Source organism: Danio rerio, chromosome 21, assembly GCF_049306965.1.
Source record: "Danio rerio strain Tuebingen ecotype United States chromosome 21, GRCz12tu, whole genome shotgun sequence".
In the NCBI taxonomy this organism is placed as follows: domain Eukaryota; kingdom Metazoa; phylum Chordata; class Actinopteri; order Cypriniformes; family Danionidae; genus Danio; species Danio rerio.
Genome location: NC_133196.1, coordinates 6,156,417 through 6,177,172, shown reverse-complemented (window position 1 = coordinate 6,177,172; position 20,756 = coordinate 6,156,417). Strand labels below are relative to the sequence as shown.

The window sequence follows — 20,756 nt, the reverse complement described above, 5'->3', positions numbered from 1 at the left end:
GTTTAATCGAAGAATAGAACAGAAAAGAATTTGTTTATTTCTACGGAAAGTTTTAGTATAGAGCAATCCACCAACAAATCTAAATGCAACAAAATAGAACAAATATGCAATTTAGAAAGAATAGATTAGAAAAGAATAATAGAATTAATTTAACTGAATAGAGTAAATTGTAACAACAGGGGTCCGTTCTTCGTACGTGGATTATTCAGTTAGCTGGATTTGGATATTGACGATTTGACACGATTCAGGATCGTTTCGTTCTTCAAAGCTGATCCGAGAGTTGTTGTCATAGCAATAGTTCTGCTAGGTCAAACTTGATCGGGAGCAGGTTCAATTAATTTAAACAGGATTAGATCGGTTTAGTTCAAGCAAAGATAATACAGAAAGTATGTTCCGAATTCTGATATTTTCCTACAGTAGTAGTTATATACACTTGGGAAAATGGTACATATTTTTAACCATATATATAAAGTTATAGTCATTAATAAATAAATTAAGTTATACATATTAATAAAACTTATGCAATCTGCACCCTCGAAATGAAAGTACAAAGACTGCCACCTGGTGGTGCACAGAGAAAACTTATTGATATGAACTTTTTACATCGCTTTAGTACAAGTTGTGTATAATAGAATTGCACAATATGTGACTTTTTTTAAAGCAATAATACATTTATGCAGTCATAAACATGTTTTGATAGTTAATATGCCAGTGATTTGATGCTTCAGAAAAGTTTCAGACGCCTTTACCAATATGAAAACGCTTTTGTAAACAACCAGTTATTCTATACACCGATTAAAAAACGGCTACTATAATAAAGAAAATATTTTCTAAATGTAGAACTAAATACATTGATTTACATTGAAATACATGAATACACTTGACACATGAAAGTGTAAAGCCTGCAGCTCACAACAAATGTGAAGTTGCTGCGTGTCATATTTAACAAGCCGTTTACTGCTAATTTGATGTAATTTTGCTCACATGGATAATTGAATATTAATCAGATGATGTCATTACGCTGCTGTGCCGTCAGCCAATCGTTGCATTGCTGATCATGATTTCGAGGATCGATAGATCTGTCCTTCATAACACACGCAGCGATCTCAGATCAGTTTATCCAGACATTCTAATCTGAGTCGTGAACTCGTTTGAAGAACCAAATTAGCGAGAGATCAGTTATCAAGATTAAAAGATCGGGGATCTGCCAAATAATCTTAGATCATTTAAGCGAGGTACGAAGAACGGACCCCAGAACAGAACACATCTAAACAGAACCAAATAGAGCAATAGAACGGAATACGATAGAACAGATGTAGACAACAGAACCCAGTAGAACTATAACAGAATATAACACAACACATTTGAACATTAGAAAGAACAGAATTGAACTATTTAGATGGAATAGAGTAAATTTGAACAACAGAACAGAATAGAATAGAATGGAATAGAATAGAACATGTAAACAACAGAACTCAATAGAACAAAATTTCACAAAAATATAGAATATAAAAACAGAACTGAATAGAATTGATTCATTCTAGTAAAATAACAGAACATAATAAAAGAGTCCACAAACTAATCTAAATAGAACAAATGTGAAAATTGAAAATAATAAAATAAGATAGAAATGGAATGGAAAAATAAAACTGAAAAGATACTCTAGGAAACATCCTGAACCATCATGACTGATGCAGAACTTAAAGACCCGCTCCATTTCAATGGCCTCAATCTTAATCAACCAATGGGAGAGAGAGAATTTTCTTCAGTCACAACCAATTCGCTTCCGGAAACATTTAGAAAATCCAGTTACTTCACTCATGTACAACTCACCCTAAAGATCTCCGTGGTTCCTCTCTCAAAGTTGTTGGATCGGCTCTTGAGTCGAATTAGTTCAGATTTTCCTTCCTCTCCATATATCTGAAGGAAGACGTTTGCATTCGTCCCTGCAGCCCACACATCTCCTGTCACCACTGTCACCTCATAATTGATCACTGCCAATTGGAAAAACACTAATTAATCATTTTAAATTCACACCGAACAAATATTTTACAGTGCGTTCATGTATTTAAATAAAAAATGTGATGTCTGCAATGACCAGTGAATTCAAGAACTAATAAAATGTATACACTGCTTCGGAAAAAAGCATGATGAAAGAAAGACATACATTTCTCTATCTCCAGTGTCTCACTTGGGTAGATCTCCACTTCCACCTTCCCATCAGCCTCATCTTTACAGAGCCAGCGGTGGGAGGGGAACATATACTGCAAGCCATGCACCGGCACCCAGATCAGAACACTGTCCAGGAACCAACCGGCTCGCAGACCTTCATTGGTGTGGCCAATCAGTAGCCTGTTTACCTACAGGACCCTCCCACAAAGTGGAGGGCAGTCACGATGAATATGCAAATTCAAGACATTCAGTTATAAGATTAACACAAAGAGCAGATGGAGCTATGCACAAATAATCTATGGATGGTATGTTTCTGCAGTTTATTAATCAAATTTTATATCATAAGCAGCCACATTCTCACACTTAACACAGTTTCTTTCTTTATAGTTTCATTTTTTGACAGTTGCGGTAACTAGTATGTACTTATCCTGAGAGAATTTAAAAGAATGAAGTACATTTGGACAACAGAACAACAAAACAGATCAAAAGTAAACAACAATAGAATATATTAGAAATATAGAACTTAGTAGAATAGCTTTAATACCATTAAATAATAGTATGGAAGAGAATCGAATTTAATAGAACAGTCCACAAACTAATCTAAATAGGACCAAATAAAATTATTGAAAAGGAACTGTCAGGATCACCAGCGATCTAAACATCATAGATCGCTGGAAAACATTCACATTCACACGCACTACAAATCTGACAGTTTATGGACTACAGATCCCAGTCATGCAACACACACACACACACACCTGCTCCAAGTGATTAGACACTCAAAGCTGAAGCTGCTTTTGGACTGATTACGCAGACTATATATATACACCTCTCAAACACACACGTTCCTGAGTCTTGTAAGCTGTAAAGTGAACATTACGATGCGTTTTCCCCTTGCTCTGATTTCCGTGTTAGACCTCGCCTTGTTTTATTTGATCATCCCTGTTTGCCGCCTGCCTTTTGGCCACTTGCCTGCTATTACAACTATGAATCTGGATTGCCCACATACATCTGTTTGATCCTGTCTTGACCACTGCGTGTTTGACCATCCTGTCAATAAAGACCACCATAAGGATCCTCACTACGTTGTCAGCGTCAAATCACCATTACACCATTACAGTGTATTTGAACAACAGAACAAAAAAAAACAAAAAAAAGTAAACAACACAACCCAATAGAGCTAAAATATTGCAAAAGAATAGAATAGAGAAATAGAATAGTATAGAACTTGTTAAATTCTATACCACTGTTACAAAATAGAATAAAACCAGAGAATATACAGGAATTACAGAGGGAAACTCAATACCTTTTAAGACCTTTTTAAGACTCTTTCCATACATTTTAATACCTTATAACTACTTTAAGTTAAACTGGAAACACTGGCGAGATTTTAACTTGCAGTATATTTACTAAATATTAATGAAAGGAACTAATATCAAAAACTAAAACATTATTCATATACTGAATAAAAATCTATTAAAACAGATAATTAATTGCTAACTAATTAATTAGTTAGACCCCTTTTTGCCTTCAGAACTGGCATACATTAATCAAGAAACTGGAAATATTCCTCAGAGATTTTGGTCCATAATAACATGATAGCATCACACAATTGCTGCACATTTTTCGGCTGCACATCCATGATGCGAATCTTGACGACATCCCAAAGGTGCTATATTGGATTGAGATCTGGTCACTGTGGAGGCCATTTGAGTACAGTGAACTCATCGTCCTGTTCAAGAAACCAGTCTGAGATGATTCACGCTTTATGACATGGTGCGTTATCCTTCTGGAGGTAACTAGAAGATGGGTGCACTCTGGTCATAAAGGGTTGGGCATGGTCAGCAACAATATTCAGATAGGCTGTGACTTTGACACAATGCTCAATTGGTACTAATGGGCTCTAAGTGTGGCAAGAAAAAAAGGAAGGATGGATCCATGCTTTCATGTTGTTGACGCCAAAATCTGACCCTACCATCCAAATGTCGCAGCAGAAATCAAGACTCTTCAGAACAGGTAACGTTTTTTCAATTTTCTCTTGTCCAATTTTGTCCAATTTCCTGTTCTTGGCTGACAGAAGTGGCACCCAGTGTGGTCTTCTGCTGCTGTAGCCCATCCAGCTCAAGGTTAGGCGTGTTGTGTGTTCAGAGAGGCTCTTCTGCATATCTCGGTTGTAACGAGTGGTTATTTGAATTATTGTTGCCTTTCTATCAGCTGGAACCAGTCTGGCCATTCTCCTCTGGTATCAACAAGGCATTTGCTCCCACAGAACTGCCGCTCACTAAATATTTTCCCTTTTTCTGAACATTTATTGTAAACCCTAGAGATGGTTGTGCGTGAAAATCCCAGTGGATCAGCAGTTTCTGAAATACTCAGACCAGCCGTCTGGCATCAATAACCATGTTCAAAGTCACTTAAATCACCTTTCTTCCACGTTTTGATGCTCGGTTTGAACTGCAGCAGATCGTCTTGACCATGTCTACATGCCTAAATGCATTGAATTCCTGCCATGTAATTGGCTAATTAGAAATTTGTGTTAATAAGCAGTTGTACAGTTGTACCTAATAAAGTGTCCAGTGAGTGTATTAATTTGACCGAATAGAGTGAATTATCTGATTATTTAAAGAATAGTTCCTAATTTTAACACCTGACTGGCGAATGGGACAAACCTGATCAGGTAGCATACCTTGCCAATGTCAAAGGTCTCTATGGTGAAGATGTCCGTCTGTCCCGTCTCGAAATAGTTCCCCAGGTCGTTATCAGAGACGACCAGCAGCATCTTGTTGGTGTCGCCTTTCTCTCCGTACAGCTTCACGAACACCTTCGAATCTGAGCTGGCGCCGTTAATACTGCCCGTCTTTATCGCAATGTGATAGCCAACAGCTGGAACAAACACATCCAACATGCTTTATTAGTTGTTCTATACGATTTATTTCAAAATACACTCAGGGTTTCTTGCAGGTTTCACCAAGTCAATTGTAAGACTTTGAAATTTCGCAGGGATAATTGCTAAAGATTTTTTGTTTAAATTCAGCCATATATTTTACATGTGTAAAAACAAGCAAACTCTAGATCAAGTGTGTCCAAACTTGGTCCTGGAGGGCCGGTGTCCTGCTGAGTTTAGCTCCAACTTGCTTCAGCACACCTGCCAGGAAGTTTCTAGTATATCTGGTAAGAGCTTGAAAAGCTTGTTTAGGTGTGTTTGATCGGGGTTGGAGCTAGAGGTCTGCATTCCCGCAGGACCCGACCAGATTTCTGCGGCGCGGGAATAAATTTCTGATTAAACCGCGGGAGCGGTCGGTAACGGGTTTAATTTGGGACGGGAGCGGGCTGTCTAGCAATATTGCGGATATTGCTATCCTAATGAGAGAGAGAGAGAGCTTTGCCTGTGTGTGTGCTTGGTGCTTGTGTGTGTGTGTGTGTTAATGCGCGCGCGTATGAGAGAGAGAGAGAGCTTTGTCTGTGTGTGTGTGCTTGGTGCTGTGTGTGTGTGTGTTTATACAGACAGCTTGACTGTCTGGACTGTATAGTTGGGTGATTTTCGGTTTTGTTCTCCCCCGCTCTTTAGCGGGATCGGGCGCGGCGAATAGAAAACGGGGCGGGTCGGGCAGCGGGACAACAAATTCTTAATATAAGCGGGATCGGTCGGGTTCGGGCTAAAACCTGGCGGGTGCAGGCGGGAGCGGGATTCAAAATTTAGTCCCGCGCAGATCTCTAGTTGGAGCTAAACTCTCCAGGACACCAGCCCTCCAGGACAGAGTTTGGACACGCCTGATTTATATATATACACATATACTTTTTTCAGAATTAAAAAACAAAGAATAAATAATAATAATAATAATAATATTAAATAAATATAAATATAAACTAAATTTATCCTCAACAACCTGTCTAGGTCAGTGTACTCACCAGGTAGCTATAAATACACAGAGAGCTTATATGATCATTTGGAGTAAATAAAACATGTTTGTTGAAATAAATTGTTGGTGATTGGATGGGTTTCCAGCTTTACATGAGGCTCTATTTTAATGATTTAGGCGCAAAGTCTGAAACACAAGGCGGAAAAGCATTACTGTTGTGTCTGAATCCACGTTTGCTATATTACGGACAGAAAAATACGTTCTTGGCCTTTACTTTCACTTTCACTTTCTCTCTTTTGTGGATAAGGAAATGTGTTGTACGCACAGACACCCATTAGCCTACGTAATTATTTTATTTTGTTAAGCGTGAAGATTTGTTTCAAAGCTATTTCTAAATTCAGGTCTAATTTCCAGCAAACGAATAAATGAACAACAATAACAAAGTGTATTAAAAAACCTGAGTTATATCCAATTACACATGCTGTGCCCCATATGGTCCAAAACCCGACAGGTGGGCAAATCTAAGCCTGTTTTTAATAAAACAAATCTAAATATGCAAATAATAAATAATACTAATGATAATAATAACATTATACAAAAGCAAATTGCCATGAATATACTGAAAAAGCCTCCCGAGATGAAGGCAGTGGTTTTTATATTTATGTAGAAAGTAATATTTATTCAAATATTTCAATCCTTTAATTCTTTATCATTTGTAAAGATGATTACAGCGTATTGCTGTACATCCTGTGTGTTTAAAGCAATGTGCACAATTTTTTTTTAGTAAATTTAGTAAATTTATTTTTACTTCAGTATTGCATGTTTGTATGCGTGCTCACTCACTGAACAATCGTTGGCCATCATCAGTAGGGACTAACTCTCTCACGATCTGCCCGTCGTCTTCATTACGGTCCAACCACCTGAGATGAGGCCGAGAGAGAGAGAGTTACAGTAGGTGAATGTGCAGATGAGTGTGTGTAACCGAGCTCTCTCTTTGGTGTAGGTTGGGTTTCCTCTGCACACTTTAGTGTCCATTAGTAACCAGAGTCTGTTTTCTCAGCTACATAATTGACTTAAACACTACTCTCGCATGTTCTTTGCCCAGCCACGCAGTGCACATATACAGCTGAAGGCAAAATTATTAGGCCTCCAGTGAAATAAGTTTTATTTTTCAAAGACTTCCCAAGCGAGCTTTAACAAAGCATTGAATTTTTTTCACAGTTTTTCCTATTATATTGTCATTCTGGAAAACTATTTCATTTAGTTTGGCTATAATAAATAACTTTTTATTTTCAACCTGCAGAGGTGAATATTATTTACCCCCCCAAAGTATATATATTCAAATATAAATATATATATTAGGGATGTAACGGTATTGTAAATACCGTCATACCGCAATATTAATTTTTTTCGATATTACCGAAGTCGCATGACTCGGTAAAACTATAGGTCTTCTGAGAAAATTTGCTTAGGCGAATGAAGCGAACGGGAGGTAGCGAAAACTACAATACCCTCCAGCCCATGCTTGACCATCATCCCTTGCGGTCTGTTGTCGCTACAGATCCAGTAATGCGGAAATGGAGTGTGCTGCTAGAAGCGGGGATGAAAAGAGCTGGAAAACTCTAAGGCCCCGTTTACACTAGTGCGTTTTAGTTTGAAAACGCATAAGTTTTGCTACGGTTACGCCAACCGTCCACACTACGCCGGAGTTCTCGAGCGCCGAAAACGGAGCGTTTCGAAATGTGTGGATAATGTCTCAGTGTGGATAATGGAAAACGGAGACATCTGAAAACGGAGGCGGGGCTGCAGACGTTCGCCTCTCTGATTGGGGCTTTTCCTGAATATTAAGTAGCCTAACACACACAGTTCAGTCCTGCATCCTCTCCTTGTAAGTTCAGACTTCGCAAGTTTGATCAAGGCTGCAGTCTCTTCTTCTCAGTTTGATATGGAAAAGCAGACTATACCGAGGACACGGATAAATCTTCAAAGGGAACAGTGTACTTTATAACTTCATTCACATCACCCTGGCTTCGTTGTTTCACTTTATCAACAATAAAATGTAAACATGATTTAAGGAACTGCCTATTTTCATTTTAATATTAGCAACTTAGACAGCAGACATGTTGAGGCGTCGTGCTGCATAAGATGAGCGTCATCTTCACTGTGTGGATATTTATAACAAAACGGAGCCGATAACAACTGCCTCCTTTCAATTTCAGTGAAAATACGAAACACAGCCTCTCTTTTGCTGAGTATCAGTTTTAATAATCGATAAGGGCCATTTTAAAAGTATAACATACAATAAGTTTATACATTATAGGAAATAAAGGCAAGCGATCAGTCAATATACAGAATGTACGTGGTTACATTAATCATTAATTTATCTTTGCGCTCAGCCAAAAAACGTTACCTGAGAACAAGTAATAGATTCCAATGACCAAAGTCAGGGAATATGTCGTTAGATAAAGACAACAAGATAAATGAAATATCCCGTTTAATAAATATAGTGAGATTAGATCCAGCGGGAGATGCTTGATGAGAAGTCCGACTAGCAGAGCTCTCATCTGTGTAGATGGGCTGAGTGTGATTAAATGTTGAATGTGATGAGTTTTCAACAATACTAAATAGAAACTTTATTGTTTTTACATGGTTTAATAATTTTTTGTTATTAAAATTAAAGTTCCTGTTTCAAAGCTTACAGATAGATGGCTAATTTGTATGTCATTGACACTTTTGGCACTTTTTTGGAGTATTTTCATAAGTTTTGTTTTTTCCTGTAAATGATTCAATAAATACCGTACCGTGACATTCATACCGAGGTATTACCGTACCGTGAAATTCTGATACCGTTACATCCCTAATATATATATATATATATATATATATATATATATATATATATATATATATATATATATATATATATATATATATATATATATATATATATTTGAATGGCTACAGAACAAACCATTGTTATACAATGACTTGCCTAATTAAGCGAACTTGCCTAGTTAACCTAATTAATCAAGTTAAGCCCTTTAAATCTAGCTTATCAAAATTCATAAGCAAGTATTTTTAGGTTAATTGACAGTAGCCAAGAATATTGTTGTAAAAACGTGGAATCCTCCATATTCTCTTACAGTTTTTTACAGACGCTAGGACACATTTCTCTATACATAGGTCACTTTTGCAAAACTCTTCACACAATTCTCCTAACCGACTGTAAATGTAAAGGACACGTATTTCTTAAAAGTTATGTATATTTGTGTTTTTGTCATAAACTCAAATTAATTTGTATGTTAATTTATATTATAAACTCATATGCAATATTATGGAAAGTAGAGCATGTGCACCCTTAAAATTGTTGGAAGTTATGGGTTTGTAAAAGAAAGAGTTGCTATTGGAGCATATCAAATCACATATCAAATCACACGTGAAGTGCGGGACCATTGCATTATGGGTAAAACTGACATGGTGGCAGAGAGAAGCCAACGATACAGAGCCTGAGAGAGTTCATTAATCTGCATGGTCTAAGAGGGCGCACACTATAATTTATATCTAATTCTGTTAGATTTTAAGTATTACACTACTGAGTTTACACTAGGGATGGGAAGATTAACCGATATGTATCGATACGCGGTCATGCGCGTGCACGATGCGAGTGCATCGGTAGAGCAGCAGAGGATGAATGAAATTTTGGAAGCAAATCGAAATGCATCGGTTTTTGCGAGATGCATCAGTTTTTCCGAGATACAGCTTATATTTTTAACATAGAATGTATTTTTTATTTATTAACAAGTGTTGTCAACCTGTTTTTGGCGCATAATTTAATCGACCTACATAAAGTAGCAACGGACTTGCGGATGTGTACACAACGGATGTGTACACAACTCAGTGTATCAGGTGTGCGGATGAAGCTAGTGGTGCGCCCTCAGAAAGCGCGAGAAGCAAAACAAACATTTTATTCCCCACTGAGTTTTAAATCTAAAGTATGGCAACATTATGGATTTTGCAAAAAGGATGGACAACTTGACAGGACAGATGCAATTTGCAAAATGTGCCGCGCATCTGTAAAATACACGGGCAGTACGACTAATCTGATATCTCACTTGAAGCGGCGCCACAGTGTTGTTGTGGAAGCATCTTCCAGTGTTCCTACATCCCCAGGTTCCTGCTCTGCTTCAACTGTAGCTACAGTACCAGCTCCAAAAGTGGTGAGAAAAGCATTGAAAGTTGTTTCCATGCGCAACAGTTTTGTGCGCTCTACGCCAATAACGAATGCTATTGCATTGTTCATCTGCAAAGATATTCAGCCTAGTGTCACGGAGAACGAAGGTTTTAAACACCTCCTCCTGTTAATTTTTTTTAATTTATATTTTTATTAGCCTGTTGTTTACAGTGACAGTGATGTTTCAACGCAGCATAACACTGCTAGTTCACAACCGTAAGTTTTGAATAATCAGTGGCAAAATATATCTTTGTAAAACTTGTTTTCATAGTTGAAAAGTTAAATCACAATTCTTGTTGTGCAATGCTAAATTTATTTATGTTGAAAGAGTGCAAATATATATATTTTTTAATATATATTGCACTTATACATTCTGTTTATCTTGAAAATACTTAAATAATATGTGCTATAGGTTCTAAAATGGCCCTCTACTGTAAACTGACACTCTGGCTCTGAGAGAAAAGCCAGTTTGTAAAAAAAAGTCTTGGTTTTGCTTTGTTAATAAATAATCAAACTCATTCAGTGGCACAGTATCCATTGAATGATGGAATGACAATACATCATCTCATAAACTTGATCTAATTAGTTAGTGCTGAATTATCGCATCGTATTGTGATATGGGTGTGAATCGTATCGTGTTGCATCGCAATATGTCACAAATGTATCGCTAATATATCGGATCCTATTCTTTGTATCGAGATGCGTATCGGATCGGCATTATAGCTTAGATGCCCAACCCTAGTTTACACTGATGTTACTGGATTCAGAGTTTTCACACATGTTCATATGCATATCAGCGGACATTTAAGTGAGAGACTCTGACTCTGAGAAATGCATATTTTTAATGTTATTTGTTCTATTTCTTGTAGTTTTCATGGTGTCTACTGCAAAGAGAGAAATAGAGGGAAACAAACAATAAAGACATCAGTATGAAGCTTGGCTATCATATTATTTAGACCAGTGCAGCTACACCGACTTTCAGCTTGGCAAAGCAGTTCATTTCACATTCAAATAGCACTACAACTACCAAAACACTTTATTCAGGTCTCAGATAAACCTATTCTTCCGCGAACACTTGCAAAGGTTAACAGCTGACAAACATACGTTGCCACCCACAAAACAATGACCTAAAAAACACTAACAACATGTAGCATTACACAGTGTTTTCTTATGTAAAACAAGGGCATATCTCTGTTTATAGTTGCAATATATGTTGTTTATAACTGCAGTATATGTCACTGGAATACATTAAAAATGATGCAGAACTCGTCAATATTTTATGTAGTTTATTTTATATAATAAGTTATTCCAAAATGCAAGAATTTGTATACACACCATCCACTGACACAGATACAATAGTAATGCTAATCTGGCTAGTTAAATTGCATTTTTAGATTTTAAATATGTTTCAATAAAAATATTGCTGTTGAATTTCGCTGTCTTACAGTTATTTTTGTTTGCTTTGACCTGGTTAAAGAAACTAGGTTCCACTTCATTTTCATTATCACTATCCAAGCAGAGCAGAAGACAGGTCTTGCAGATGTGTAAACCCTTTCTCACTGGGTTGACACATTTTCCCCACCATTTTTCAAAACAGGTACCACGGATGTCATTCAAGCAGTCCATACTCCATGGACCCATCTATTCAACAGAAACCATCTATTCCTAACCATTAGACTCTAACAAGATCAGTATGAATTCACTGAAGCACCGGTTTGACTCTTTTTTTGTTTTGTTTTGTTTGTTTTAATGTTCCCTGTTTGGAATTTTGTTGGCTCTTTTTTAATTATCATAGATGTATAATATGTATAACAATATATGTTTTTGGTATTTACTTACCTATTTATTTATTTGTTTTGGGTTAATGTTACCTTTAACACAGTTTAACAAAGTTTTTTGCACTTTTAATATAGATTACTTTTTTTAAATATTATTTATTTCAGTATACTTCTGTCATTCACTCTTTACTAAGAGGCTAGCTTGGTCTTTTTATTACTGTTGTTAGGGTTATTATTATTATTATTATTATTATTATTATTATTATTATTATACAAGTCCTTGAATTGCCGTATTTATTTTCATTTTATGCTCACTGTAATATGCTGATAGTCTATGTCATATTTTTTGTTCACAATTTCAAAACAACTATAAGCTGAATTCTAGTATCGCACAAAATAACTAGTAGAATTTTATCTACAGTCATTATGGCAAAGACAAAAAAAGTCATAACAAATTAGATATTAAAACTTGTTTAAAAAAAAGACTTAAAAAATCTCTGTTAAAAAGCTTTTGGGAAATATTTTTTTTAAATAATGAAAATTTGACCGGAGGTAAATAATTTTGTATCAAGCTGTATGCATGTATGTATTTATACTGATATGCATGCTTTGAGATATGCTTGAACACATTAGTAGTCTTGCCTGTAACATGGGAACTCGATAGATGAGGCTTCAGGCTGTCCCTCTTCTCTGACCATCACCTTATCTAGGAACCAACCACAGCCTCCGCCTCGTCCGTCATGACCAATGCGCACCCTCCTGATCTGCCCCAGAGTCACCGCCTCTACCAGGAACTCATCAGCCTGAGAAAACAATCAAATATTTATTATTCCTGCAGTACAATGTGAAGAGCATACTTTACTGGGTTCATTGATCTCACAATGCAATGTGTTTTTCTTAGATTTCATTGTCAAAATTAACTTTGGATTGCCAGAAAACATCTAAATAAATAATCCAATACTTTTCGATTTATCTGATCCAAAGCGCAGTAAAAACAAATTTACTTTAACAATTTAAAGCTACTGTTTATTATGTAAACAAGTAAAAATGACATTTATTCATGTGATGGCACTGCCTCGATTTTCAGTATCCCACAATGCTGTGTTTAGCTTCATGTTTAATTTTCAAACAAAACTTCAGCCTGCCAAAAAAAATTAAAAACTTTTTATACATTTACATTTAGAAATGCAAAACAACTTTTATAATGTTCTATTTATTTTTATTGATAAAAATAAATAGAACATAAATAAATAAAATAAAATAAAAATAAATGTGGTGTGAATGTAAAATTACTGCTTGCTATTTAAGTACATGTTAATGTCATTTATTCCTGTGATAATAACATTTTTTATTTCTCAACATTATCAACATTGACATGAGCTGTGCTGCCTAAAATTTTTGTGGAGATTATTTGTTAAAGAATTTATTCATTCATTTTCCTTCGGCTTAAGGGCTCCTACACACGCTTTTCGTTTGTGTTTCAAGAGTTCACACTTAGCTGATAATCAATAAAGCATATTTGGCATGCTGTCCCGGGAGAGAGCCCTGAGCTCGTAATATCCTCGAGCCCGGGGCTCCCTCCCGTTAGAAGGGCGAGAGGGGAATTCGAGGTCAGGTAGGCCTCGAGAACTCCCCTGCTTGTCACCGTGAGAAGTGTAAACTAAGGTTGTATTGGGTGATCATTTGTTTTAGTCGATTGGCTATGGTTTATGTTTTTGGATGGTGGGAGGAAACCGTGGAACCCGGGGAAAACCCACGCGAACACAGGGAGAACATGTAAACTCCACACAGAAACACCAACCGGCCCGATGGGTTGGACCGGCAGTGTTCTTGCTGTGAGGCAACACTGCTAGCCACTGGGCCACCGTGTCGCCCGATCAGAAAAAAGTGGGAGGATGCAGGGGTGGAAAGGGGGGGAGCTTCAAGACGAAGATAACTGAAAAAAGAGTGAAAAACTCAGGTTATTTATAATGCTTCAGTAATCATCTAATAGGGCTGATTACGGAGCTAACAATTGATTATAAGCACGTGATCCTCTCGAAATTAGTTTATGAATTAACCGCACTTATCGTCAGCATTTTACGAGATGTTTTTCTGCATTCAAACCCAACCGATTCTCAGTGCCGTCGAGCAGAAGAGATGCAAAATCGTTTCTTGACGTTAGATGGCGCTATACAACTTTAAGATTCTGATACCCCCTTATGACACAGAAGAAGAGAAAGAGAGAATGTTCACACGCTTTTTTTTTTAAAGTTACTGGTGACTCGAACAAGCATAGATGGTTCAAGCAGCAGCTCCAGCTCTAGCGGTTAAGAAATGATTATTGTTCACAGAGCAATAAGCAGCTCCATGTTCATTGACAGTTTTGCGCTTGAGCGCCTCCAAGTGCTGTTTACTATAACTTCAGCAGCTCCGTGCACATGAAAAAAAGTGCCAATCTGATTGGTGGAGAAGGTTTAAACGATCAAAAAAGCGAGCATGAGGTTTTGTTTTTTTGCGTTTTGCGTGTTGGTGTGCACGATCACCTTGACGCCCTTTATATAGTCATGAGGTGTTAAACATTGACGGAAAACGCAAAAAACATCTCAGTGTGCACAGGCCTTTAGTCTCTACTTTAAAGGTTGCCACCGCGGAATTAACCCCCAACTATTCCAGCATATGTTTTATATAGCAGATGTTGTTAAAGAATTCAATATAAATAAAAAAAATTACATATACATATTATATACATTGTGGAAAATAATAAATACTGTATAAAAGTGTATAAAAAATATTTCATGTATGCAAGATATTGGATGTGAGTATGAACTGCTGGAAGAGTGTTGTTTTAATAGAATTTCATAACGCATGCCGAATGGGAGAAAAAAAACTCAGATAGCCGTGTGTGTATCCTGTTGCAAAATGTGGCAAAAATCTTACATGACTGTAATAGTTTGATTAAGGTGTTTACATGTCTATGCTGCACTTATAATGCATCTAAAATCAGCATTCTCCACACGTCTTAATTCCTTTTCTGTTTAGTTCAATTAAGACCTTAATCGGATTACATTAATCAAAAATTGCTGTTTACATAATAGACTCTTAATCATAGTATTGTCTTAAATGTGTTAAAATCGGATTATTAGTGACCATGTAAACTTGTTTAATAACTGTATAGAACTTTATCAGCCCATACTGAATAAACGCAATCATGTCTAATGAAACTTAACTCAAACCTTTAAATAGTACTATACATGCATGTTTAATACAGTGTGTTAAATCTTATTACTTACGTTTCCTTTCTCAAACTTGTTGACGTTGTTTTTGCTCATGAACATCAGGCGTTCTCCGGTGTCTCCCAGGTCTCCAATGATGTTTAAATAAACACTGGCGTCTGTCCCACTTCCACTCACATTTCCCGTACATATAGTCACACGATACTTAAGAACTGTCCAATAGCAAAAAAAAAACATTTAATAAAATATTTAAACATTAAAAATATATTTTTTAGAAAGAATAAATATATTTAAACAACAAAATTCAAGTACAACAATATAGATCCAATGGACCCTTCGCTAAGCCCCGCCCTCCTTAGTTACTGCTGCTACGCCTGTCAAGCTTTCATGCCTGGCACAGCTTTTAAAATGTGTATGCGCCAGTGTCAGACATTCCCACAGATATAATTAGTCATTTTTGGCGAACAGGTGAGATATCCGAGAAAGCCACACAAAAAAGGAAACAGTATGCGTTACAGGGGTATATTAACAACATAATAGGCAACCGATTAGAGAATAATTCAATCAAAATTGAACCTAGCTTAGCCTAGCCGCCTCATACACTGACCATTCAACAGCTTAGATCACAGGTGTCAAACTCAGTTCCAAAAGGGCCGCAGCTCTGCACAGTTTAGTTCCAACCCTAATTAAACACACCTGATCAAACTAATTGAGTCCTTCAGGCTTGTTTGAAAGCTACAGGTAAGTGTGTTGGAGCAGGGTTGGAACTAAACTGTGCAGGGCTTCGGCCCTCCAGGAATTGAGTTTGACACCCCTGGCTTAGATCATGCTCAGCAGGAGAGGTGAAATTTAAAAATAATCTGATAATAACTAATTAAACCGTGATTTGTCTATTTTTAGCCAACAAGCCTGAAAGACTATTGTTGTGCAATGAAATATAGCCTTGCTAACCAACGAGGAAACACGCATGGACAGTGCTTCTACATAATTCATTCATAGAAAGAACAGCCAAAAAGGGGAAACTGATGGATTTGTGCCGAATATTAGCATCATTGCCCCATACAATGTACAGTAAGTTACCTTTAACTGTCAGTATGTTTGTGTGCTCTTAATAAATTAATGGAAAAATGCTGCTGGGAAAGTTTATTGAACGCAAGTGCTCAGTTTGTGATCATATCTCGGTTTTGTTCTGTTGAATGTAATTTCAAATATTCGTAGCTTGAAACAGATGGAAATATGAAGTTCAGTAAAGTTAGCAACAGATTCGCAGAGTTGTATTTTCCAGATTAATAACTGATGTCATTATGAGCTATTCACTATAAGTATGACTAACGTTACTATGGCGAGGGCTTAAACGAAGCATTACTCATAATATCGAGCGAAAAGAAAAGAATAAGACAGCTGGAAAACATAACCTGCTTTGTATTTTTGTAGAAAACAAAGTTTAGATCTGTTTAGGGTAAGAGGTGTGTGAGTTATTGCCGTCGGTCTGTCACTAAATGTGTCAGGAATATCAAAACAAAACCAACTTAACTCCGCTCCTTTAGCGCCCCTCACAGAGATTGAGCCATGCTGGCATTTCTCCTCTTGGATTTTAGGTTTTGAAAAGAGAAAAAAATCCACCATTACATCCAAACTTTAAGGATTCCGGGTATCAGATTTCCATAACTCATATGCACAACACTTTGGCCTGTTTCCCTCGCTCGAAAGCTTGACAGAGCCCCTAAGTGTAGCTACGGTTGCTAAGCCACGAATGGTGGGTGGCGGTTTTTGGGTGTGGCTTAGCGAAGGGTAGAAACGAAACAGCTCTTAATGAATAAAAAAGAATAGTGAATTTGAATTAGAGTAAATATAACCAACTGAACAGAATAGAATGTAAATAAATCTGTCGATTAGGAAAAAATGTAATAAAATACAGCAACGTTAACATAAAAAGATTGTAAAAGGTATTCATTATTATTATAAACTACTATTCAATGTATCAAGATCTACATTCATAGATGGTTTTCTTAAAGGGATAGTTCACCCATTACAATTCATTACCATTTACTTTCCATTTACTCTCCCTCAAGTGGTTCCAATGTTTTCTCTTTCTGTTGAACACAAAAGAAGATATTTTGAAGAATGTTGGAATTCAACATCTTTTGTGTTCAGCAGAAGAAACAAGTAAATGTTGACAGAATTGACATTTTTTGTGGTGAACTGTTCGTTTAAGAGCTAAAGTATAACCAGTTTTATGATATGTTTAGGCTCTAATTAGAAGAGTGAATGCATGTGTGTTTTTTTTGTATTTCTCTCACGTGGTAAAGGTTCGGCCACAAGTTTTCCTTCGGCTGGCAGTTCTCTGATGATCTCCTGGTCATCTTCATTGATGTCCAGCCAACGGTTACAGACAAATGAGTATTTCTCTCTGGTAAGGGTCTTCATCAGTGTCACCTTTATGCAGACAGACACAATTAATTAAAATAAAATGTTCAAGCATAGAGCAAAAAGAGACTGCTTTGAATAAATGATCTATGAATAACAGAGAATACGCATAAGGTTAAATAAAATGAGAGCGACACAGTGGCGCAGTAGGTAGTGCTGTCGCCTTACAGCAAAAAGGTCGCTGGTTCGAGCCCCGGATGAGTAAGTGGGCGTTTCTGTGTGGAGTTTGCATGTTTTCCCTGCGTTCGCGTGGGTTTGATGAATTGATGAATTGGGTAGGCTAAATTGTCCGTAGTGTATGAGTGTAAATGAATGTGTGTGGATGTTTCCCAGAGATGGGTTGCGGCTGGAAGGGTATCCGCTGTGATAAAATGTGCTGGATAAGTTGGCGGTTCATTTCGCTGTGGCGACCCTGGATTAATAAAGGGACTAAGCCGAAAAGAAAATGAATGAATGAATGAAATTAATAAAATGAGTGTAGCACAGGTCATTTCTGCGCTGCAAAGGCACTTAGTACAGTGTGGAAATGAGAAAAACAACTTTAACATGTTTAGCAGCCCAGCAAAATTAATTATAGGTAGAACACTGGAAATCAGGGCCTGTACTCACAAAACTTTATCTTTCTCTAAGGGTTGTTCTAAAATCTGATATTGGGGATTTAATTTAACTTTTACTTAAAAGTTTTCTCTTAAAACCTGTTCACAAAAACAAAACCTTTACTAAGGAATATAAGGAGAAGTCTAAGCTGAGAGTGAGGGCAGGGTCAACCTCAATGCAATGGATGATGTCATCATGCTTATTAACTATGTATACAGTGATTGGCCTATGGGGAGTGGGAGGAGTCTCTGTGAGAGATTTATTGAGTGTGATATGTTGCCATATTTGTTTCGAAATTCAAATATTGCCACTTTCAAATATAGATTTTTAAAATGCAGGCTAAGGGAAGAACTGCATTCTAGAAATGTTGTTGCTTGATTTTAATGTTTTCAACAATGAATAAAAATTTTCTTCCAGTGTTACATGCAGGGCTTGACATTAACACCCGCCAACCCACCAAATGCGTGTAGATTTCAGCGGTGGCAGGTTAGACAGACACTCCCACTAGCCACTTTGGCTGGTTTAAAATGATTTTTTAAATGTAGCTTTCTTATAAGCAGAATTCAACAATAAGGATGGTCCAATATGCGTGCAAATGCGGCCTTAGAATCAAGAAACAGCACGACTGACAAAAACAATTGTGTTCGTGCAAGCAGGTGAATACCAAATGAATGAGAGGGTGATTACTGTTTGAAAAGCGTGCTCGTGCACCTACAGTCTTGCTGCTTTCAAAAGCTCCAGAATTTTTTTTTGTAAGGAGCAGTGGTTGCTACTTTCATTTGAACGATTCTTTGAACAGTTTATTAATTGGCCTAACGTATACCGTGTGTGCCTGATAATCCTTTCATTACCACATATGGTATGTTTTTCATGCTGGTTAGAGTACTGGCTGGGTAAGTTGGCATTTCTGTGTAGACTTTGCATGTTCTCCCCGTGTTGGTGTGGGTTTCCTCCGGGTGCTCCGTTTTTCCCCATAGTCCAAACACATGCGCTATAGGTGAATTGGATGAACTAAATTGGAGGTGGTGTATGTGATATAGGTGAATTGGGTAGGCTAAATTGTCCGTTGTGTATGTGTGTGAATAAGAGTGTATGGGTGTTTCCCAGAGATGGGTTGCAGCTGGAAGGGCATCCGCTGCGTAAAACATATGCAGGAATAGTTGGCAGTTCAATCCACTGTGGCGACCCATGTTAAATCAGGGACTAAGCTGGAAAATATATGAATGAATATATTTTGGCTAAAAAGTTACTGTTTTTTGCCTTTGCACAGCAGAATTAGACTTGGAAAAAGTTGACAAGTAACGTTTGCAAACTTGCATAATGTAAACACTCAGTTTTTAAACACTCAATTCATTTTGAATGTAAAATACAAGTAGAATTATTTGAGAAAATGTGCGTCTCGCTGGCGTACGTCATGATTACAGTGTGAAATGGACAAACTGGTTGTGTGTAATAGTGCACTAGCTGGTAATGCAGGTCTCTCACCCTGCCAAGATGCCAGCCAGAGAAAGGATTCCTCTTTTCGTGCCAGATTCTCAGCTTGCGGATCTTCCCGATATCAGGCATCTCAATCTAGAGCAATGTGCAAAAATATATATAAATAAAAAACTTATTTCTGTTCACAAGATTCAATATTTTCATATCTAAAGTGCACTCGAAAAAATGTCATTCTGGTGTGGTAAAATATAATCAAATGACTGTCTGAATATTTTAAATGTAATATTAAATTTCAGGTGAAAAGAGTTAAATATATATTAGTATTCATTTACTTAATTCATTTTCTTTTTGGCTTAGTCCCTTCATTAATTAGGGGTCGGCACAGCGGAATGGACCGCCAACTTATCCAGCATATGTTTTATGCAGCGGATGCCCTTCCAGCTGCAACCCATCACTGGGAAACATCCATACACTCTCATTCATAGTCATACACTAGGGACAATTTAGCTTACCCAATTCACCTGTACTGCATGTTTTCAGACTGTGGGGGAAACCGGAGAACCCGGAGGAAACCAACGCCAACACAAGCAGAAGTATTCATGTACTTGTAATATTTAAATGGTTTCTAATAACAAATAGGTAATACTTTAAAATACAATTAAAATGAAGTAGATTTAAATAGAAAACTTTTAAAATATTTGGTCGGCATAGACGGAAACACAGACAAAAACGTCACATCTGTTTATGCAGTGGTGGAAAAAAAACAAATAAAAAAATAAATAAATAAGTAAAATATAAATAAATAAAAATACAAATAATTTAATTAACTAATTAATTAATTAGTTTAGTTTTCCAGAGATGGGTTGCGGCTGGAAGGGCATCCGCTGCGTAAAACATGTGCTGTATAAGTTGGTGGGTCGTTCCGCTGTGGCGATGCCAGATTGATAAATAAATATTTATATATAATATAAATTTTTTATAATTAATATTAATTGTTTATATATTTATATAAATATATAAATAGACTTTTTTCATTAAT

At 36.8% G+C, this 20,756-nt stretch overlaps 1 protein-coding gene across 1 annotated transcript in view; it reads right to left on the bottom strand.

Moving 5' to 3' along the window:
• Positions 1 to 20,756, bottom strand: part of loxhd1a (lipoxygenase homology PLAT domains 1a) — a 114,264-nt gene that overhangs the window by 61,212 nt on the left and 32,296 nt on the right. Inside the window, exons 11-18 of the mRNA XM_021468985.3 lie at positions 19,766 to 19,852; positions 17,557 to 17,692; positions 15,314 to 15,468; positions 12,684 to 12,844; positions 6,876 to 6,952; positions 4,859 to 5,055; positions 2,168 to 2,360; positions 1,834 to 1,994 (exon numbers count right to left, since the gene is read on the bottom strand). Of these exons, the coding sequence (XP_021324660.2) occupies positions 1,834 to 1,994; positions 2,168 to 2,360; positions 4,859 to 5,055; positions 6,876 to 6,952; positions 12,684 to 12,844; positions 15,314 to 15,468; positions 17,557 to 17,692; positions 19,766 to 19,852 (1,167 nt within the window). The remainder of the gene's footprint in view (positions 1 to 1,833; positions 1,995 to 2,167; positions 2,361 to 4,858; positions 5,056 to 6,875; positions 6,953 to 12,683; positions 12,845 to 15,313; positions 15,469 to 17,556; positions 17,693 to 19,765; positions 19,853 to 20,756) is intronic.